The sequence below is a fragment of the Molossus molossus genome, unplaced genomic scaffold, assembly GCF_014108415.1.
Source record: "Molossus molossus isolate mMolMol1 unplaced genomic scaffold, mMolMol1.p scaffold_m16_p_4, whole genome shotgun sequence".
Lineage (NCBI taxonomy): Eukaryota > Metazoa > Chordata > Mammalia > Chiroptera > Molossidae > Molossus > Molossus molossus.
In genome coordinates this window covers 92,720,880-92,742,682 of record NW_023425377.1, presented here as the reverse complement: position 1 = coordinate 92,742,682, position 21,803 = coordinate 92,720,880, and the positions used below count along the sequence as shown (strand labels likewise).

Sequence of the window (21,803 nt, the reverse complement as noted above, 5' to 3'; positions counted from 1 at the left end):
GCGATTAAGAAATGAGGTATACCCTGGCCGGTTTGGCTCAGCGGCTAGACCGTCAGACAGCAGACCAAAGAGGGGCAGGTTCGATTCTGGTCAAGGGCATGCCTCAGTTGCCGTTGGCTCCCTGGCCCTGGTTGGGGTCGTGTGGGAGGCAGCCAATCTATGTGTCTCATTCTCTCTCTCTCTCTCTCTCCCCCTCTCTCTCTTTCCCTCACTCCCTCTCTCTGTATCTGAAAATAAAATAAATGGGAAAATATCCTCGGGTGAGGATTAAAAAAAGAAAAAACTGAGGTGCTTACACTTAACGCATGTAAAATCCATGAAACAATGTACCCTCCAGGGCAGCATCTGCACTGTACACGTAAGGTCTCAACATTTGTTACACCCGCACTTTCGCCGAGCAATCCGCACCGTGTGGAAAGGTACTGCTGCTGCACTAACTTGTACCAACTGGAAGAGAGGGCATCGTGTTGTCCCCTGTCCTCAGAGTCACAAAATCAGTTACCAAGTCCTGCAAATTCCTTTCCCTGTCGCATGTCTCTTTGTCCCCTCACCCACACGGTCTTGATTCAGGCCCTCACACTGGGGCCCCCACGAGAGGAGAAACTCCTAGCCAGCCGCTGCTACTCCCAGTCCTGCCCCTCCGCTCCACCCACACCGCAGCCACAGTGATTCCAAGTCGAAGTGCATACTTTCCCGATTTAACCCCAGAATGTTTACCTATCTCCCGCTAACAAACATCCATGTGTCCACGGAATAAACCCAAGTGCCTGTCCAGGGCACACCAAGCCTTGCTTGCTTGTTTCCGCTCTCCATCCCCAGCCCTCTCCCTGGTCTTCACACCCTGGTCCCTGGCAGCCAACAGAACCACTTGTCCTTCTGCAAACTAACCATCCCCGCTCCCTCCCCTTAGTCAGGTATTTGTCTATCTTGGCTGGCCTGACTCGCCACTCCACACACTGCACACCTACTCATCTTCCCAGATGCAGGACACTTCCTCCCACCACTACGCCCCAGACAGAGAGGAACAGACGTGCCGCTACTGCATTTGTTACGTGACTTCCCCTTGGTACCCAATGACACATCTGTGAGCTTTGCACATCCGTTTCCCTGTATGAGTCTAAATCCTTGGAAGCTGGTGCGCATCTTGTTCATCCCTGGAGTCCAAGCACAGGTGTTAGTCCCACATGCCGAGATTGCATAATCAATGTTTGTTGAGTGACCAGGTGAAGGCATAGACCATTGCACCTCCTCCTATGACATGTAGCAGGTTCGGGCTGCTTCTGGAAACCCTGGGCTGGCACACTCTCTGCTCGGGGCTAGGGGCTTCCTGCTGGGCTCCCGGAGTTCCCCTGCCGTATGCCACCATGGCCTTGCCACACTGGGTTGTGTGGGTTTCCTGTTATCCTTGCTGACTAGGCTGTAATCCCCTAGAAAAGCAGAGACTAGGTTTTTGCTGCAGAGCTGAGCCCAGGGTCTGACATAGAAGAAGCACTTAACTGATAGAATAAGAAAATCTCAGGAATTACATTCTGCCTATGTACATTTTTCTTAAAAAAAAAAAAAAAAATTAAAAAAAAAAAAAAAAAAAAAACGGTCCCGGCTGGTGTGGCTCAGTGGTTGAGCATCAACCCATGCACCAAGAGATGGCCAGTCCAATTCCATCAGGGCACGTGCCCAGATTGTAGGCCCGATCCCCAGTGGGGGGGGGGGGCGTGCAGGAGGCGGCCAATCGATGTTCTCTCTCATCCATGTTTCTCTCTTTCCTTCTCCTGTCCTCTCTCTCTAAAAATCAATAAAGAAAAAAAAAAAGGAAAACATCCCTTTATTATCTACTTTATTATTAAAATAAATATTCATACATTGCTTAAATTTCTCTTTTCCCTCATTCCCTGCTCAAGCTGTTCCCAGGCTAATCTGCCTGACCTTCAGTCAGGGCTCTTGGCCTCCCCCGCTGCTCACGCTGACTCCCTTCTTCCTGGTCACCAGGGTGTAGCTCTGCTACCTTCCCCTTTCCGTGGCACGAGTTTATAGATTTCCTGTATCTTAATCATGGATATTTTTAGTTTTTATGAACATGAATAATCAAGGTCTGACAATTATTTTCCTAACTGCTGGGTAAAGTGCCATTCTAGGCCTGCTTCTTAAATACTCATGATTTGATATTTAACATCAGTGAAGAAACTGAATTCCAGCCACAACGTGGCCTCATTCAAAGCAGAAGCTCATCGCTAGACTCAGAGGAAAAGCCCTTGAGCAGGCCTCTGACTGGCGTGCCCATCAATATCATTGACAAGGTCGCCCTGGTCTTCCACACCAAAGGAAGGGCTCTCCTACTGACAGTGCAGTGAGAACAGGGAGCAAGGGGACGCCTCTGAGGCTGGGGGAGACTCTCCACCCTGACCAGCCTGGCAGTCAATGATTCCTGAAGGAATTCCAGTTCAGCACCGAAGCCCTTCCCAGTTTTCCCTTAACACAGGTTTGATCCACTCTGAAATCTCCTGGCATCTGGAATTCATGAACCCCGTGGTGTTGGTTATGTAATTTAGTGCAGACGCCGACTTACCCCAAATCACACCAAGTTAGAACTTACACCAAGGTTATCTGACTCTTAATCAAGTCTACCAAAACTTTTCAATAATGCCCATTGTTCTCCATTGAAAAAAACACCAGACTAACAAGGGCAGTTATCTACATTGCTGATTTCCTCATATTCTTCTAGGTCTTACTCAATGTCAGCTACTCAAGAGGCCCAATCCGATTCCGCTGTTTGAAACTGCCACACAGCCCAAAGCCTATACTAGTACTCCACATCTCTCTCACCTGCTCTTTTGCTTTTCTCTATACGTATTACCTTCTAACATCTTGTGTACTTTATTTACATATTATAAATAATATTTAGTTTGCCACCTCCCTCTAGAACACAAACCTAACTAGGAGAAGACCTTTGTTTTGTTCACTAATGGGTCCCCAGCATTTACAATAGTGGCAGGCACATGATTGGTGTTACAGACTGAATTGTGTTCCTCAATATTTATATGTTGAAGTTCTATCCCCAATGTGACTGTTTGGAGATAGGGTCTTTAAGGAGATGCTTTAGGTTAAATGAGGTCATGAGGGTGGGGCCCTAATCCAAGAGAATGGGTGTCCTTATAAGAAGAAGAAAAGATACCAGGGGTTCGTGCACAGAGGACAAGACCATGTGAGAATACAAGGCGGCCAGCTGTGAGCCAGGATCGCAGTCTCACTGGAAACCACCTGCTGCTTCCTCAATCTTGGACGTCTAGACCACAGGCTGTTAGGAAACAAATTTCTGTAATAAATGCTCAGTCTGTGGAATTGTGTTACGGCAGCCCAAGCAGACTAATAATAGTTGTTATTCAATAACAAGTTGTGAATGCATGAAGAGTTTAAGTGAATCCTTCAAAGCCATCTTGTTCCCATGATTTTTCCCCCTATCACCTTTCATCTTCATGGTTAAAAATACTGACCTTCAGCCCTGGCCTGTTTGGCTCAGCAGTTGGAGCATTGGCCTGTGGACCAGAAAGTCTTGGGTTCAGTTTCCACTAGGGGCACATACCAAAAAAAAAATATATATATATATATACTGACCTTGAAGTATCACATACCTAGGGCTGGCTAGAAATTTAACTCATCTACTTTAGGGATAGAATTACCATGTTGCTAGTACCAGTAATTATTATATCTTCTCTGTCCTCACTTTTAGTTTGGAAGTGATGGGGAAGATACAGTTTTATCCCCAAAAGCTGGATTTTATTACACAGTTTATCACAGATCAATTTTATAAGCATGAATTAAATAATTTAAAATGGTACAACTACCTTTTCTTTCAAATATAGCATGGGTTCAATATACTCCTTTTGGTGAAACTGGGAACTTAACCATCAAAAATATAAAAGAATAATATTTTTTCAAAAAGGTTTTCTATAGAGTCAAAGTTTTGTGACTGGTGTAAACCTCCTGTGAATGTTTGTTACCTCCAGAATAATCATTTCTCTTTGAAATAACAAATACAATCCTGCCGGAGAAGGAGAGAGGAACACGGAGATGGGGGGCGGGGTCAGTACTGCTAAAGCCAGACCCCATTAGGTTTCCAAACACTCTTTAAAGCAGTTCTATAAATGGGCACTCCCACATGCAATATATAATGCCTCTCATTTCCTTTAAATTCTCATAAAACTTCTTAAGTCTTGACCAGTCTCATGGATGCAAATGGAATCTCACTGTGGTTTTAACTTGCATTTTCCCTAATAACATGTAACGCTGAGCACCTTTTCATAAGTTTCTTTTACATTCTGGTTCCTACTTCGTTAACTCTTTACATTCTTTGTGTGTTTTTTGGTTCGGAAGCTTGCAACTCAGTTATTAATTTGTAGTTGTTTATATAATTTGGACATTGGGCATGTCTCGTGTATGTAGACTGAAAATATTTTCTTCAAGTATATGGATTCATTTCACACTATGTTGTCCATCTTGTATCAATAAGTGGGAAGGGTAAGAGGCTTTAATGTGTTTACAAGATAGCAAGTTAACCAGCCACGATGACGTAGATACTGATGGAACCTAGCAGACTCCTGGGTCAAAGACAGAAGAGAGTTTACCATGCACAGTAATAGTGGTAGCCAGCATGTCAGAATTCTTGCACCGGTTCCCCAAGCCTCAATCCCACAGGCCAATGCAAAGATGACCAGATAACGCCTGTACATGCAGTGGGTTACAATGCCCAAGAAAAACCAGGAGATTAGAAACTTGGATCACTTACAATGGGCAGAATGCACAAAGAGACACTATCTCTATCTTCTGACTCCATTCACCGTACACACGTCCTTGGACAAGTAAACCAGAGCAAAGTGCTATCAGTGGCTTACTCTGCCTAAGTTTCAGAAACATGAAAACTGTAGAGAATTGTCTCCCAACAATATCACCTCTCATTTCTATGCCACTTGCACTATTGACTTTTTTTTTCCTGAGTACACCAATCCCTGAGCCACTTCCATTATTCTGACCAACAAAAGCGGAGACTAAATCCATCAATTTGTCTCATGCAGCATTTAATTATCAAAAGACTCCAAGAAGCAGGGGGAGGTCAATCGGCAGTATTGATCCCAACCATGCCCCCATAGGGCCCTGGACCCAAAGAGCTGAACAAATCCCATACATCATCAGGACCTATCTTAAAAGCTGAGTGACTTTCTCTTTAAGTTTTAACAATGACCTTTCCTTTGAAGTTTTTACCTAGATACAGCAGGATGTATTAGCAATGGCACAGACTGTACCTTGGCCTACAAACAGGGAGTCCAGGGCAAGTCCATCATCCATAGCAATCTGGGCCAGTGAATTGTGGCTGCCCTAAATACTACTAGGGCCCAAGTGGCGTGATTAGACATCCCCCCACCCCCACCCAGGGGCCAGGGTTGTTGTTTTTACTCTACCACCAGAAAATTGTCATTGTCCTGGCAGTTATAACTTCACAATTTTTTCTGTCATTTCCAACCCACACACAGAACTTTCCTTTGGAAGGGTCAGGTGGCAGGAGGGACAAGGGTATTTTACTAAAATTTCAAGAAAGTCATTATGACCCGCATATAGTCAGTGCAATCAATCAAGTAGTCATTATCTTTATGATCTAGAATTATGAGGGTCCAGAGACAACCTGAGTGGCTGAACCAAAAGTGTTTGAAATCCTATGCCCACTTTTGGTTACACTGCCACCCATACAAGAGACCAGCCAGCATACCCTGAGATGGACAGTTTAGGAATGATTAGGGCAGAGTCCCAAATTTTCAAAATAGGTCTACATCACTACAGGAAAACTGTTTCTCTCTAGACTTACACAAATTCAACACTTCACTTCTGACACCAAATGTGTGGAATTCTCCTCCTCAAATTAAACAATTCTGATACTAACTACCCAGAGTGACATTCACCCCAGGTTATGGGCTTGGTCTCCCACAACCCCCTCCCACTTCAGATGCTAACCACAAGTCTGAGACTGTTGCCTCTAGTCTGCCTGACTGACTATCAATCGGGGGTTCCCACAACCCTCTCCATGGGTCTGAGCATACTCTAGGAAGGCTCACAGAACTCGGGAAATTGTCGGACTGGCAATTACTGGTTTACGATAGAGGATAAAACTCAGGATGAACGAACTGGAAGAGATGGACAGGACAAAGTATATGGGAAAAGGTGTGGGCGTTTGTGCCTTCTCCAGGCATGTCCCCTTCCCAGCATCTGGACGTGTTCAGCAACCCAAACCTCTTTAGTTGGAGCTCTTACAGGGCTTCGTGACGTAGGCGTGATAGAGTCACTCGCTGGTCACCAGTGAATCGGTCAGCCGCTGGCCCTTCTCTCCTCCTAAAGAGCAGGGGTCGAGCTGAGGGTTCCCGTACTGTAACCATATGGTTGGTTCCTCCGGCAACCAGCCCCCTTCCTCTAAGATTACCTCATTAGCATAAACACAAGTGCAGCTGAAAGGGGCTTCTTATAAATAAAAAAGATGCTGCTCTCATTTCTATCACTCAGAAAATTACAAGGTTTTAGGAGTTCTGTTCCAGGAACTGGAGTGAAGACTAAATATGGATATTTAATTATTATATATATATAATTATCATTATATCACAAAAACTCTCTACCTTCCTCTTGATAATTACTCAAGAGGGACAATTGCCTTCAGGACCATGCTACTTACAAAGCTATGTACATCCGAAGGAGCTAAAGGAGACAGTCAGAAATCCTACTGAGTTGATCAATTATCACCAATATCAGAAGCCTATGAACAGTGGCGAACATGGCAGGTTCATCAAATACCTTATCAGTGTATTGTTGAGCAGCTTTCATGATAAAAACCATGCAGAGTCAGACTGCAAATAGCCCGGAAAGCCAAATACATGACACAGATTAATTTCAAGGGCCGTGATGGTATGTCCAGAGTCAGCTGATTGAACAGGACTTGCAGCATACGAAAAGGGGACTGACGAAGCCCATCTGAAAGCACCGTGCAAGGGCAATGCCCTTTGCACTTTGACTTTCTCCACCATGAATAAAGCAAGGCAACAGTTTTTTTGAGAGAGAGAGAAAGGAGGAGAGAGAAAGAGAAAACAAAACAAAACAAAACAAAAAAACATCAATTTGTTGTTCCATGTAGTTATGCATTCATTGGTTATTTCTTGTATGTACCCTGACTGGGGATCGAACCTGCAACCTTGGCTTATCAGGACGACTCTCTGATTAGCTCCAACTGAGCTACCCAGCCAGGGCAAACAAGGCACTTTTGACTGGAGTCACAAAGCTGACAAGCCATGGTAACCTTTGTGTCAGACACAGAATATTTTGTATGTGCCCAGATCATCATGATGCATGTTTTGTGACGTGTAGTATGATGGTGGACCCAGGTAACAATGGTATAATCTGGTCACTGCGGGCTTGATCAGTAGCTGGGTGCCTGTTCACATCATCAGGGAATAAGCCCTTACTGTGGACACCTGTAAGAAGGACACAAAGTTCCTATCAGTAGCCTTGGTATGTTTCCACAAATTACAGCCCCAAAGAAAGCCCCTTTTCATATGCAATCTGTGCTTTTCCAAGTGCTAAAGAGAGAGGTCTGACAGCCCAAGACTGGGTAAAAAGAAGAAAAGTTTATCAAGGAGAGTACTGGCCAGAACTATGAGAAGAACTTCAATTTCTGCCCACAGAACAAAATCGTCCATTCTTGGTTCTGCACAGCTGTTTGAGTTGAACAGCCACAGAAGCCCAGTGGACACCATCTGGTTTCAGTGTCTGAACCATCAGTGAACCAGGTCAAGGCATTTAGGGCAACTGATTGACGTCTCCATTGATTTAGCAGCTTGTTTCACGCCCAAACTGTGGGTTAGAGTCTTTCTAAAAAATCGTAAGAGCTGTCATCATTCATGTAAAGCCAAGATGCTCCCGGGGCCGGGCCAGCTGTTTTCTTCAGTGTGCCATGTCCAATTGACAAGGAAGACTTGTTGATTTCCCCCCCCCCTTGCTAGTCATTGAATCCCAGTTGTCCCTCCAAAATGGGACTGAGAGGCTGTCTCCTTTTGCCAGAGGTTCCTATCAACAAAGTAAGTGTCACAGATACTTTTTTTAAATACTCACCTGAGGATATTTTTTTCCCATTGATTTTTCAGAGAGAATGGAAGGGAGGCATGGGAGGTGAGAGGAAGAAACATTAATGTGAGAGAGACACATCCATTGGTTGCTTCCCGCACGTGCCTCCACCCAGACCTGGGATCAAACCTACAGCCCAGGGATGTGCCCCTGATCAGGAACTGAACCCGAGACCCTTCAGTGCTCAGGTAATGCTCTAACCACTGAGCAACACCAACCAGGGCATGCCACAGAGACTTTTAACAGAAGTAATCATTGGGGTTATGGGGCCTTCCCATATGTGTCTATAGGTGGAAGTGCTTCCCTACATGTGGCTCTTTTCCTATTAAGCCCGGCCCATGTGGCTCAGTGCTTGAGTGCTGACCCATGCACCAAGAGGTCACTGATTCAATTCCCACTCAGGGCACATGCCCAGGTTGTGAGCCAAATCCCCAGTGGAGGGTATGTAGGAGGCAGCCAACTGATGTTTTCTCGCATCGATGTTTCTATCTCTCCCTCTCCCTTCCTCTCATAAAATCAATTTAAAAAAAAAAAAATTTTAAGAGCATCCCTTTGATAGTTATAAGCATCTGCAGTAGAAACAAATACAACATCCCAAAGTGAATCATCCCAAAGGGCCCCAATCACCAGCTCCTTTAGCTTCCTTTCTTCCATTGCAAACCTTGCCCACACCCATCATTTGAATGTGAGCATTCCCCAAATTCACCCATTGGGTCCACATAGAATGGTGACTTGGTAGCTATATCCAAGAAATTCATAAAAAATTTGAGTCCTCCTATTCCCAAGTGCCCCCCAGCATAGTCAGACAAATACGAATGGCCTGTAATCCACAATGGGACAGGAAGACCTTGGTCCCACCCCTAATTATTTCTCTCCTGAACACAGCAGAGGTTGGTATAGAAGGAAGGAGAAGACATGAGGAGAAAAAGAAGATCAGCATCAATTAGCAAGATATTTATTTTCTGGGTGTTAGAAGCACAACCCTCCACCAAATGAATGTTGATGTTTTGGGCCTATACAGAGTCTTATCAGGTACCAGGTTCATCATTGCAGACACCGTATGGTTCAGCTATTACATTCTCCATTCAGTGGACAGACCATGTTTCTTTCTGGTCCCAGCCATGGGGTTTGCACATTTTGACTAACTTGGAGTGTGCTCACACTTGGGAAGTTTTTTAAATAAATGTGTCTTTGAAATAGATTCTGTAGCATTTGCTGCTCCATCTTCAAAATGCCATCTCTCAATTAATGCCTGGCATGAGCACAAAGGCTAGGGGTAGCATATTATTATTATTATTGAATATTCTACCTTGCTTTCTACTCCCCAAAATCATCACTGTTTTGATGTTTTATCAGTTTAATGCTTCTTTAGTTTTATCTATAATTTTCAACTTCTTTGTTCATTTTTCTGCGAATATCCAACTCCATGTTTCTGAGTTCAATGTCATTTTTCCAAAGGGCATTTCTTCCTTTGTTTTCTCCAAGAAATAACAAATAATTGTTAAATTATTTCAGTCTTTTCCTTAAGAATATCTTCATTGTTTCTTCATTGTTGAATATGAGTTTAGATGGCTATAGAATTCTAGGCTACAGTCTAGTTATTTTTCCTTCGGTCTTTGCAGATATAATTTCAATGTTTCTTTTCCTCATCTCTTTCGATGCTTTTATCTCTTCTCTTATTACAAGTTTTGCTTTTTGGGTTACCTTTTATTCTCTGGCTGCTTTTAAGGTAATTTCTTTGTCTCTTATATTCTGCAATTTCACTGTGTTAGTCAACAGGTTTGTGTACTTTTATCTAGATAGCTAAAGATTCACATATTATATAGTATTTGAAATAACAGCTCTCTAGCATTGTCCACATTCTTTCATGCTGTAAATCCTATTCGACTGAACTTCGTTCTTCCAAGTCTCTTAACGTTATGTTCACATCACCTATTTCTTGCCTGTGTCTGTGGAATTTTTGGTCATCTTGTTCAGACCATTCTCCACTTTACTAATTCCATATTTAGCTGATTATTAGCTATTCTTTAAAATATATATTGCTTTTTTTTTGTTGCAGTTTTCCATTTCTAGAATTTTATTGGCATCCTTTTTGAGTCTGTTACTTTTTTTTCATAGCATTCTTTCAGATTGTTATTGTCTCAAATTCACGGGTTTTGAATGCTATTATTTGTAGAGTCCACCATCTATCCCTCTGGAAAATTGATTCTAAGCGCACATCCTGTTTTTATTGTGAGAATGTCGAAAGTGTAGCTTGCTTTCTTCAGTGAGAATTTTTTTTTTCTGCAGCGTTAGAGAATTCCTCTAAGTTTATTTTGCATTTGCTTCTTCCTGGTGTTCCAAAAGAATCACCAGTTCACAACTAACTGTCATGATGATTTCTTTTCACGGAGGTCTCCGTTCATATGAAAATTCAAGCGCAAGGGTGATAGAGCTATTATTTTGAATTCTCAGAGAAAAAATCCTTCAACTCAAAACCCAGGCAATGAGAGATGAGCTCTCTGCCCATCTTCCAATGCTGAAAGGTACAAATTATCAATCTGCAGGTGGGAACCCCTGTACAGGGAGGGCTGACTTAAGTTAGACATAAACTGTCCACTGTGCCAGTGAGTTGGTGTCCCTAGGCCCCGCCATGTTGTTAAAGATCAATTGAATTTTGAATTTTTTTTCTTGTTCACTCTTTTACTGAGGACATAATCCTGTCAGGGTGCCAACCTCATATAAGAGATTTCAGACTCAGATTCCTCTGTTACGCTGGCCCCGTGAATGTTCTCCAGTCCTCATATGATGTCTCACCTTGGGCTTTGGAGCCCAACACAAATAGTTCTCACACCAACCTCTACTTTCCCTCAGTCACCTGCAAGTCATCACCAAGGTCAGCTCAGCTGCTTCTCCTCTGATTGTCATCTGTCTCCTGATTTTTACACCCAGGAGTTTCTCTTTCTTCTGAGATCAACTATACTTCTGAAGGAATGATTTTTATATTTTGTTGTTTTGGAAGGGGAGAGTTTTAGCTTTTATATACTGATTTTCCAAAAGACCGAAGTATTATCAAACAAAAATTAACAGTTCCAATTTCCATAGAAAAGTAAATCATTAAACTGTGAAAATACCCCTAAAGTGAAGCTGCTCAAAAATGTTCAGCTTGCACAAATATTTCTGCAATATAAAATTGGGCAAGTATTTACACAATAAATATTGGAGTGGGTAGAATGAAGACAGATTCTAAGTTACACTTTATATGGGCCTACATCATTGAGTGTTTAAACAGCAAGTATTATGTTTTATAATAGACAAAGGTATAGAAGTTGAAAGCATAGAAAACTGTTCCCCTGAGCATATCCAGACACACAAAATGTTAGTCATGCTCCTCCTTCTTGCCCCTGGTTAAACATAACTAGATAAAGGAAAGAGAAACAAGGAAGAAACTGCCATTTTACTTTGAGTTTAAATGGAGTGGTCAGAAGAGCTGCGACATGGGAAACCTACAGTTTCATCAGCTCAGTTTGAAAAGGCGAGTCCTCATTAGCTTAATGCAAGGCCAAGCTGTGATTCCCACAGAGTCCCTTAAAGGCAAGTCTTTGGCAACCAAGAAAGCAGAGGCAGTCAGGCTGGGGAAAGTCACACTCGAAAGGTTGCCTCAGCAAAGTTATTTATATAACTCCAAGTGCGAATTTAAGACTCTAATTAGAGAACCTATTTGATGGCTCCTCTTTGAACTTGCAAAGTCTAGCTATTTAAACATATTTATATATATATAAATATGGAACTGAAAATAATATCTCCTTCTCGATGTCCTGATAATATCGTGCTATTTTCACTGCTGGAGCATTTAGCACTTTCTGCATTTCAGGAAAAGTGTAATTTCTGTGTTTCTGCACCCTCCCATAAATCAAGCTTGTTTATCTTTGAATAGCCAAGAATGACTTCAGACAAATAACGGCTGAATTACAAGTGGTCCTCATTCGTTCATTCTATACCGATGTTGTAAGGTTCCTGTGCAGTGGGCACAGTTCTGTGGGCCATGAAAGAGCCATAAAGAAAACAGAGCAGAAGCCCTGCCATGATGGAGCTTACATGCCACCTGGGTGAGACAGATAAAAATTAGTAAAATGTGTCCCATTAGAATGGAATAAATACGGTGGAAAAAAGAAGATGCCCAGTGAGAAATACAGCAAGTGTTGGGGGACCCCGTGTAATTTTAAGTAGTGTGACCAAGGCAGGCTTCCTGAGGAGGGCAGGGAGGAATGAGGCGTTTGAAAATCTAGAGAAAGACCATTCAGGGAAGAGGGAAGACCCTGATATGGGCGCAGGTCTGCTATTCCAGAATCAGTCAGAAGCCTGCTGTAGGTGGAGGAAAGAGATCAAGAGCAAGGAGAATGAGGAAATGAGGGTAGAGAAGTGACCAAGACCATGTCATGAACCTTGTGAACGATTCATTGTAAGGACTTTGGTATTTGCATGGACTAAAACACCTGGCGAGTTTGCTTTATCCTGAGCTCAACTACACAACAATAGTTGTAGTTTATCCTGGAGTTTAGAATGGGAAAGGGCATTTTGAGCAGAGGCGTGACTAATCTGATTTTGTATTTTTATAGGATCATACTGTTAGATGCATTGAGGGGAGACTAGAGGAAAAGGACAGAATGGAGACTCATCTGGAGGCTACTATTTTAATTTAGGAGAGTAGTTAATGCTACCACATTATATAGGTGGAGGCCTGGACAAGGGTTGTAGCAATAAAAGTGGTAAGAAATCATCAGTTTCTGGGTGTATTTGTAAATTAGAAACAATACAATTTATGAAAATTGGGTATTGTAAAAGTTGTGAGAAATATAATAAACTCCTGAGGTGAAAAGAGAGATAGAGATCTAGAGAGAGAGAGAGAGAAAGAGTGGAGAGACATGGAGATAATCTAGTATTAGCCATTTTTGATCTGCAGTTAATTATTTAACATTGGGGGATGGGGAAAGACACATTTTTGAGTGCCTAATATCTGCCAGAAAATATTTAAGAACTTCACCAAAATTAAATATTTTTATATTTAGATCTGTTACTATTATTTTCACTTTATAGACAGAGAAGCAAACACAAAGAGGTTAAGTAACCTAAGCAGTTTACTTAGCTCAATCTCACAGTTGGTACTTTGCACAGCCAGGATTCAAACCTAAACATTCTGCCTCCAGAACCTGTATGCTCTAATGGTATTAGATAAAATCTGATACCATTTCTTTGACTGAAATTGTATCATTTCATTGCCATCTTTTATAAAACCAGTTTACCATTGCCATGTATACGCACATACAGCTGAGTTACAAAAAAATATAAACTAGCGCCATCTAGTGGCAGTACTAATCTCCATCTACAATGGGATATATACAGAGGTGTTCAGTATCAATATACAAAGTAAATGACGATGTTATAAAAAGTTTGGGAAGGACAGCGATCAAAGAAATGTGACTGAAGAATAAATAAAAGACATTTTCAATGCTCAAGCAATCTTCAACTTGAACATTTTCTTTATCTTTTAAATATAATCAATAAATTGAGGGGTTTTTCTTTCCACATTCGTTCGTTTCTTTCACTTGTTTATACAATTATTTATATGTTATATATAAGTTGTACTCTGCACGTTTTGTATACTCAGCACAGTGCTAGAGCTAAATAATGAATTTAGAAAAATTTATGAGAAAATTCACATTCTGATAGGTTTTGGGAGGAAATAAATGCAAATAATATGGTCATTAAAATCTAGTGTAAAAAATGGGAAGATAGAACAGTGCTGGCAAAGAATTAATCAACTTCACTTGGAATGAGAGGAAGTCTCATAAAATAAATGATAATTCAAATGCTTCTACCTTTTCATCAATTGCCAAATACCGTTATCAATCCATTTGCATTTAAACCTTCAAAGCACTGCCACTGAATTTAAATGTCCATACATGCTACATTCACCACCTATGTTATGTTCATCACCTTGCTGATTTGTGACTAGTGGCTTCCTATGACCTACACAACATAATAAAGAGACTAGAAGGCCAAGATGCTTGATTTAAAATCCAGGCTCCGCCCTGGCCGGTCTGCTCAGTGGTTAGGCTTGGCCAGTGGACCAAAGAGTCTTGGGTTCCATTCCGGTCAAGGGCACATGCCTCGGTTGCAGTTGGGTCACCCATCCTGGTCGGGGTCATGGGCGAGATAATCAATCAATGTTTCTCTTTCTCTCTCTCTGTCCCACCCCCACCCCCATCTGAAGATAAATAGAAAAATATCCTCAGGTGAGAATTAAAAATAAAACAAAAAATAATAAGAAAATCCAGGCTCCATCACTTACTTGTTAATTTTTATTGAACTTACTACTTAAGCTCTATGTACCACAGTTTTCTCTTCTATACAGTGGGATGATTCTACTTCCTAATTCATAGCGTTTTTGTATTGAATTATTATAGCTATTCTAATACTCTGTGGGGCGTATAATTTTCCTATGGTATACTAGTATGGAAAAAGTACTACATCTGAAGACCTCTAATTCCTTTTAAATAGCTTTTTATAAAAATTTTTCACGGGAGAGTCCATTCAGAAAAGAAACGGGTGTTGTATCCTAGACTTTTAAAACAACAAAATAACTGCCCGGAAATCATGCAAGGAAATAATTCTAAGGGCACAAATTTTCTAAGAGTTATCCCATTCTGAACTTTTAAAAGGCTGGACTAATTAAAGTTAAAACAGCTAACATTAATTAAGGTCCATATCTCCTAGTGATGCATATAGAGAAAATCCTCACTTAAAAAAAGCCATCAGCCCTGGCCAGTTTGGCTCAGCGGTTGAGCATCAGCCTGTGGACCAGAGTGCTGGGTTCGGTTCCTGCTAGGAGTAGCACAAAAAAAAAAAAAAATTCATCATCATTTGGTGAATTAGTGGAACACGGGCTGAGTTTCTTTGTCACCACAAGCTGAGCTGGTTCCCGAGTTTCCACAGGGGTGAGGATCCACACCCACCACATCCTCTCTCCCGGTGGATCGAAGATTCACTCGCACCACCAGTGCAAGCACACAGACACGGGATTAGCCCTGACTCTACACTTCTGTCACCGACTGCCTTACCTTCTTGGATGGTGTACAAGTCTGGGTTATGTACACGTGTGTACATAGATGCTTTCTGGGTGATGTGAGACAGACTCCTCACTGAAGAGTCTGAGACACCAGTGTCTCCTCATGGGGGCACCCAGGTGGTTCTCACAGGTGTCCCCTGAGTCCCATAGAACTCCCGAGATCCCGCGAGATCAGACTTCTGGGAAGAGTGGATGGGGGCAACTGAGCTGCAGGTCAGGCTGATTCGTCCATTATCTGAGCTACTCCTAACTTCAGTGCCTCCCAGTCCAACCTTTGCTTTCCCTTCCACACCCCAAAAATGTCTCAGTATGTCTTTCTTTCTTCCTCTCTTCTCTTCATATCTCTATCATAGATACAAACATGCAGAGAAAAGAGTTTAAGGATTTAGCTCACATGATTGTAGAGCCCCGCAATCTGAGAATCCGTATGCTTGGCCAGCAGCCTTGGGGGGCATTTGCAGTTTAGTTCCAAAGGTGGTCTGCAGGCGGAATTCCCTTTTCCCAGGAGGTCAGTCTGTGTCCATTCAGGCCTTCGCACTGAATGAGGTCCACCACATTATGGAGAAAGATCTGCTTTACTCAAAGTCTACTGATTTAAATGTTAATTTCAAATCAAAAACACCTCTACTGGAACATGTAGAATAGTATCTGACCCAATAGCTGAGTCAGACATTGACACCTAAAATGTCACCTTGACACAAAATGAGCCATCGCAAATAGCTACTCTGTCTCCCTCACAATGCGACTTGTCCCTCACTGTCTAAACATGTCCCACTTCCCTAATCCCATAAATCTGATCTCACATCTGAATTCTTTTCACCCTGAAGTACTACTGCCTTAGGATCTTATGTGAAAAATTATATTTCAAGCCTTAGAAAGGACCTTAGCTCACATTTTTACTTGTTAGGGTTTGTGGAATGTGAATCTCCCTGAAAACAGAGACTGTGTTGCATTTCTCCCTCACTTACCACCATGTCTGGGAACAGTATTAAATAAATATCTGTTGAGTAGCTGCAACCTTTAATTCAAAGAATAGTCACTGAGCTCCTGTGGGTATAAGAATATAAGCATGCACACTTATGTGTTCATATCTGTTTTATTTATTTCTATAGCCCCAGTACCTAGAAGGCCTGGCTCATAGTAGCACCCGAACAGCTCTTTGGGTACAGGAATTAGAAAAAGTCGCTGCCACCCTGGCTGGTTTGGCTCAGTGGTTGGAGCATCAGCCTGCGGACCAGAGAGTCCCAGGGTTCAGTTCCCGCTAGGGGCACGTACAAAAAAAAAAAAAAGTCGCTGGCAAATAATGAGGGAATTAAATAGAACACAAGCTCCATGAAAATGAAGATTTTATGCTTTTATGTGTATTACAAACACCTGACACAACTCTAGACAAAATTGCTCATTAAATGAATTGCACTGACCCTAACAAAAATTCAACAGATTTTTCTGCATTACCAATTACCACCATGTAGATGAATGCTTTTATTTGCTGAAAAAGAAAAGCACATTATATGAGAGGTGCTGTCAAGTTATACTAAATGAAATAAATATTATAACTATTTTGATTTTCTTGTGTTAAAGACTATTATCATGCCTCACCGAAACCTGTCACTTGAATTCTATTGTTGGACCACCTCAGAACTAAAATATTGCATATTTTAGAGTAACATTGAACGTGCTTTTACATTTTAGCAAGAAATGTTCAATTTTAGACAGATAATTTTGTAACCCTACAAAAGATAAATTTAACATATATGTTTTTAGATATCCATTTCATGCTAAAAAGAATAGTTAAAATAAAATGATCAATTTCATACTTTTATATGTCTTCCAAGGACAGAAATTCAGCATGCTAGTTATTCTTTATAGGTGTTTAACTTTCCCATATTTTAATGAATGTATTAATGTGGCTATTTGAAGGACGTTCTAAGGTTACTGAAATCATTTACACAAGCTTTTTGGCAATAACATAACTAGGAGCCCCCTGCTAAGAGAGACTGCTACAATAATAAAATACAATAAAATGCATATTTTATTTAAAGACATGTTTCATTAATTCCACACAAGAAAACTAAGAACTCCTAACCAAAATGTTTTTAGGTTTCAACTTTTATTTATTTTTGTAATGAGGTAAAAAGAGTGCTAGAGTTGAGATTAGAAAAAAAAAAATATCGGACCATGTTTATATGACTAGAATGTCTATATAAATGACATCTCATGGAGAGATGTGATTATATCAGTCATTTTCAAACCCTCCAGCCCATCATCTTAGGTAATCCCTGTATATATGTGTGAATCAAAACCAGAATTGTTATTAAGTGAAATGACAGGGAAAAGGAAATTTTACTAGAAGACTTTAGGCAATTGTCCCATTTCTCTTGTAAAGTTGGTAACTGATATAATAAAAATATTTACTTTTCCCTTCACAGGACCTGATTGGTGACTTAAAGGAGAAGCTTTCAAATCACTTCAAAGATGTTATGGTTGGCCTCATGTACCCACCACCAGCTTACGATGCTCACGAACTCTGGCATGCCATGAAGGTAGTGGTCTGATGCAAAAATATACCTGTAACAGGGACAGGTCCATATTTCAGTGAAGAAGAAACTACCCTGTGTTGCCACATGGAATCAGGGAGAGGGGAAGCAATATCTGAGCAAAGATGAAACCATGGAAATGCTGTGCTCAGGAGAAGTGGCCTGTTAGGAGAGGGGACCTCTAGAGCCCACTGGCTGGTAAGATTAGCCTGGTTTTTGTTTTGTTGCTTTTATTTTTTCTTTCTTTATTCTTTGAGAGAGAAGAAGGAAGAGGGAGAGAGAGATAGAAACATCCATGAGAGAGAACATCGATTGGCTGCCTCCAGCATGCCCCATGCTGGGGATTTGGCCCACAACCTGGGCATGTGCCCTGACCAGGAATCGAACCTGCAACCTCATGGATCAACGCTCAACCACTGAGCCACACTGGCTGGGCAGCCTGTTTTTTGTTATGCAAATTCACTTCCTGGCCCAGATGAGCTACCAAAAGGAAAAAGTAACCAAGCTTCAGGGATTTATTCAGATTTGTCCCTCCCCAGTAAGTATTCACATGTTAAGAGGAACTATTATATCATGTGAACCTCTTCAAAATAGTTGTAAAAATTTGGCTCATAAGTAAAATAGGATACTGACACAAAACATAGCTCATATCTTTATTTGGATATTTTTGTGATCTTAAGTTAGCGCTTTATAAAAACTATTGCTCAAATATATCTAAATTTTACTTCTAAAGGATTAGAATTTTCTTTCTCACAGGAAAATAATTTCTATGCAATAAATTGACTACAGATTTGGTAGAGACTTTGTTGGCTAGGGACAGGGGACAAAAAGGGTTTTCACGTCTTTCCAAATGTTAATATTAAACACCTGCAGAACTGTTGCATTCATTCCAGCATAATGCCTGCCAATGACCAGATTACCACAGGCTGTGAACAGTGTGGGACAGGAAGGAGAAAGGGAAAGAAAACTAAGCGAACCTGGACTCTGGCCATCTATATTTGTAGATCAGAAGGGCATTGTATAAAATCCATGTGAATTTCAACTAATTGCTTTTTTAAAATCACGTATGTCAATTTCTACCCTTTGCAAAATTATGTGACTAAAAACTATAACTTTCTAGTCATGTTACTGTTTAGATGAAACTGTAACGTTTTATCTACATCTCAGAGAATAGTCAAGATTTCTGAAGCTTTTCCGAAAAACATGTGCTGCCTTTAAAATTACTATCGGAGAAGAATACGTATATCCATTAGGCTGTAAGAGACCACATAAAGGACCCAATTCAAATGTTTAGGCAAATGGTACCAAATTCCACATCTAGGAAAAGGCAGGGAGAGGTCCCTAAACATCCTTAGGAAATTAAGAGACTCTAATTTCAGGTTGCCAAAGAACTGATATTGGAGCAGCAAAAATCAGTATAATGAGCATTGTTTAAATATCTGTTTCCACATTATTTAGAAATGCCCATGTTGTTTTATTCTAAAATAAGGAACAGGTTTCAAATAATATTATCTTCTCAGAATCAGACAGCTAATAAATAGCAGAGCCAGAACTGAACTGGGCTTATCTTGAACCCAAACGTACTTCTTTTGGCCTCTGTCACCTCTCAGAATTCGGGAATGCTATTTCCCTTTATACAACATAAGACTATTCCCAGTGCAAATGCCTTTATATTTTCCTCTTTCTGTCTTTCCAGGGGGCAGGCACTGAAGAGAATTGCCTCATTGATATATTAGCTTCAAGAACAAACGGAGAAATTTTCCAAATGCGAGAAGCCTACTGTTTGCGTAAGGAAATACACACATATTTTACGTACATGTAAACCTTATTTTTTCAAACAACACAAAAAGAATTTGCTTATGTATTTTAAAGGATTTTTTAAGACATGCTTATATTTGAAAGATCACTCACTCAAGACCAATTAACTCCTTAAGAAAAATCAATGATTAGGATATTAAAAATGAAACAATTACCCTGGTCCATGTGGCTCCATTGGTTGGGTTTCATCCTGTGCACCAAAAGGTTACCAGTTCAATTCCTTGTCAGGGCACATGCCCAGGTTTCGGCCTCAATCCCCATTAGGGAGTGTGCAGGAGGCAACCAATCAATGTTTCGCTCTCACATCAATGCTTCTCTCTCCCTCTCCCTTACTCTTTCTCTCTCAAAATAAAAATATATATAATAAAAATTTTAAAAACAATTTTAAAATAAACAATGAAACAATTCCCTAGACAATCAAATTAAGCAAATTAAGCAAAAAAATAATTACAAGTTTCTATGAGGTGACTGTTTACATTAAGACAGGAAAGTGCCCAGAACAGTGGCTCAGGGAGCATTTTCTCTCTTACTCAGCAGAGACTAGATACATAGACAAAATAAAACCGTGCAGTCATTGCTCAGCTATTTGTACAAATATAGGTAACTGCTTCACTTTATATAAATTTCATAATCACTGTAATCTACCTCAAAAATCTGATTTTTACACATTCTAAAAGTAGAAGGTTAACTATTTTCATTTTCGAAAAGGTTTAATGTCAAGAAAATGTTCCAGGCAGTCTGCTATATTCCATTTGAACAAAAACAAGACTTTCCCAAGGGGAATGACGTAAGACCCTTCACTTAAAATATTCAAGTGAAACAAAGCCCTTGGGAAAAGCTCTAGGCTGAGCAGCAGTCTATGGAAATACAATTTATAATTCTAAATTTTGAGAATTTGAGAATGTGAAATGACTTTCAGTGTTGTTTTTCAACTTTGGAATGAAGATAATATTTTTAAGAAAACAAACCTGTGCCTACGTTACTGTTATGTGTCAGATTTTTTGGTGAATTGTTTATTGGTTTCATCTGAGTAAGTAAACGACAAAGAAATATCAACAGATTGATTGTATTTCCTGTACTTTCCAATCTCAACTGAGGAAATAGCATTAACTTATTCAAAGCACATTGGTATATTGTTCTGTAATAACTCATAGCTTTAACATGGATGTTTTCTTACTCAGAATACAGCAGTAACCTTCAGGAAGACATTTATTCAGAGACCTCAGGACACTTCAGAGATACTCTCATGAACTTGGTCCAGGTATGATACTCAAAAATTTACACCATTTGGCACTATTCAAAAAATGGATGTGGCCCTGGCCGGTTTGGCTCAGCGGTTGGAGCGTCGGCCTGCGGTACAGAGAGACCCGGGTTCGGTTCCCGCTAAGGGCACGTGCCTCGGTTGCAGTTTGTCCCCGGCCCTGGTTGGTCGTGCGGGTGGCAGCCACTCGATGTGTCCCTTCACATAGATGTTTCTCCCTCTCTCTCTTCCTCTCTTTCCCTCCCGCTCTGTCTGAACAAAAAAAAAAAAATGGATGTGTTTTATTCTCAAATAACAGAACAGAAAAGTCATTTTACTCCAATTTAACAGTAAGTCTATATAATAGTATTTATTGAATACTAACTTAAGTCACTATAATAGAAACATGAGTTGGATATAGAGAGAAACAATTTATGAATAGTGCACCATCTCTTATTTCACTGTCTTCCTCATTTGGGGTGGATTCCTGTTTCAAATAAACAGAAGGTGTGGTTTTCTTTAATGTGTGTTTAATGTAATTAAAAACTTCATACTGTACTTTACACATATTTTGTATGACTTTATTAAAGAATGGATAAGTAGCCAAGCCACTGTGGCTCAGTGGTTGAGCATCGACCAATGCACCAATAGGTCATTGGTTCGATTCCCGGTCAGGGCACATGCCCAGGTTGTGGGCCCGATACCCAATGAGGAACATGTAGGGGGTGGCCAGTCAATGTTCTCTATCATCCATGTATCTCTCTCTCTCTCTCTCTCTAAAAATCAATGAAAAAAAATTTAAAGAATGGATAAATATATTAGCCAGATTAGAACACAAATGAATAATTCCATTCATTGTTAGGAAACATTTATTTTGATTCTTTGTGTGTGTGTGTGTATCTGTGTGTGCCCACCTTATTGTCAGTTTTTTTTTTTATTAATTAATTTTTCT

General features: G+C 40.7%; 1 protein-coding gene across 1 annotated transcript in view; it reads left to right on the top strand.

Annotated features, from left to right (window-relative positions):
* The window catches only part of ANXA10 (annexin A10), a 54,636-nt gene that overhangs the window by 11,013 nt on the left and 21,820 nt on the right, over positions 1-21,803 (top strand). The window contains exons 4-6 of the mRNA XM_036241408.1: positions 17,686-17,799; positions 19,490-19,580; positions 20,793-20,872. Of these exons, the coding sequence (XP_036097301.1) occupies positions 17,686-17,799; positions 19,490-19,580; positions 20,793-20,872 (285 nt within the window). The remainder of the gene's footprint in view (positions 1-17,685; positions 17,800-19,489; positions 19,581-20,792; positions 20,873-21,803) is intronic.